The sequence below is a fragment of the Aplysia californica genome, unplaced genomic scaffold (assembly GCF_000002075.1).
Source record: "Aplysia californica isolate F4 #8 unplaced genomic scaffold, AplCal3.0 scaffold00109, whole genome shotgun sequence".
Classification (NCBI taxonomy): Eukaryota; Metazoa; Mollusca; class Gastropoda; order Aplysiida; family Aplysiidae; genus Aplysia; species Aplysia californica.
Window position 1 is genome coordinate 189,960 of NW_004797379.1, and position 628 is coordinate 190,587.

The window sequence follows — 628 nt, forward strand, 5'->3', positions numbered from 1 at the left end:
CTCTCTCCCTCCCTCTTTTCTCGCTTTTTAAAAAATAGATTTTTCTTGTTTACTCTTGCTCTCGATCTCTGTTTCTATTTTATTCTTTCTCTGTCTGTCTGTCTGTCTGTCTGTCTGTCTATCTGTCTGTCTGTCTGTCTGTCTGTCTGTCTGTCTGTCTGTCTCTCTCTCTCTCTCTCTCTCTCTCTCTCTCTCTCTCTCTCTCTCTCTCCTCCCCCTCCTCCTCCTCGCTCTCTCTTGTCACTTCCTCACCCGGACACACATACCATTCATGGTGAGCTGTCGTGACTTGTTCCTTGTATCACTCACTCCCTGCACCACGCACGTGTAAACTCCCGTGTCCTCCAGACGCGCATCAGGGATGACCAGGACGCGGCCGTGGTCAGTGACCTTGGCACGAGGGTTCAAGGCTGCGTCCTCACGCACCCACCGGTAGTTTAGGGGTAACCTGGGATAGGGTGAGAGGGTGGGGGTGGGATGAAGGGACGGAAAAGGTGGGGAGGGAGAGGAAGAACGGGTAGTGAGAGGGATGTGAGTAGTGGGGTAGGGGTAGGGGGAGGAAGACAGGGAACAACGGAGTAAAAGCAGTCAGAGAGAGAGAGAGAGAGAGAGAGAGAGAAAGAGAGAG

The 628-nt window shown here is 52.7% G+C and overlaps 1 protein-coding gene across 1 annotated transcript in view; it reads right to left on the bottom strand.

Annotated features, from left to right (window-relative positions):
- Positions 1-266: 266 nt before the first annotated feature.
- Positions 267-628, bottom strand: part of LOC101861573 (contactin) — a gene marked incomplete at its 3' end in the record, with an annotated part of 94,704 nt that continues 94,342 nt past the window's right edge. The window contains 1 exon segment of the mRNA XM_013080983.1: positions 267-448. Within this exon segment, the coding sequence (XP_012936437.1) occupies positions 267-448 (182 nt within the window).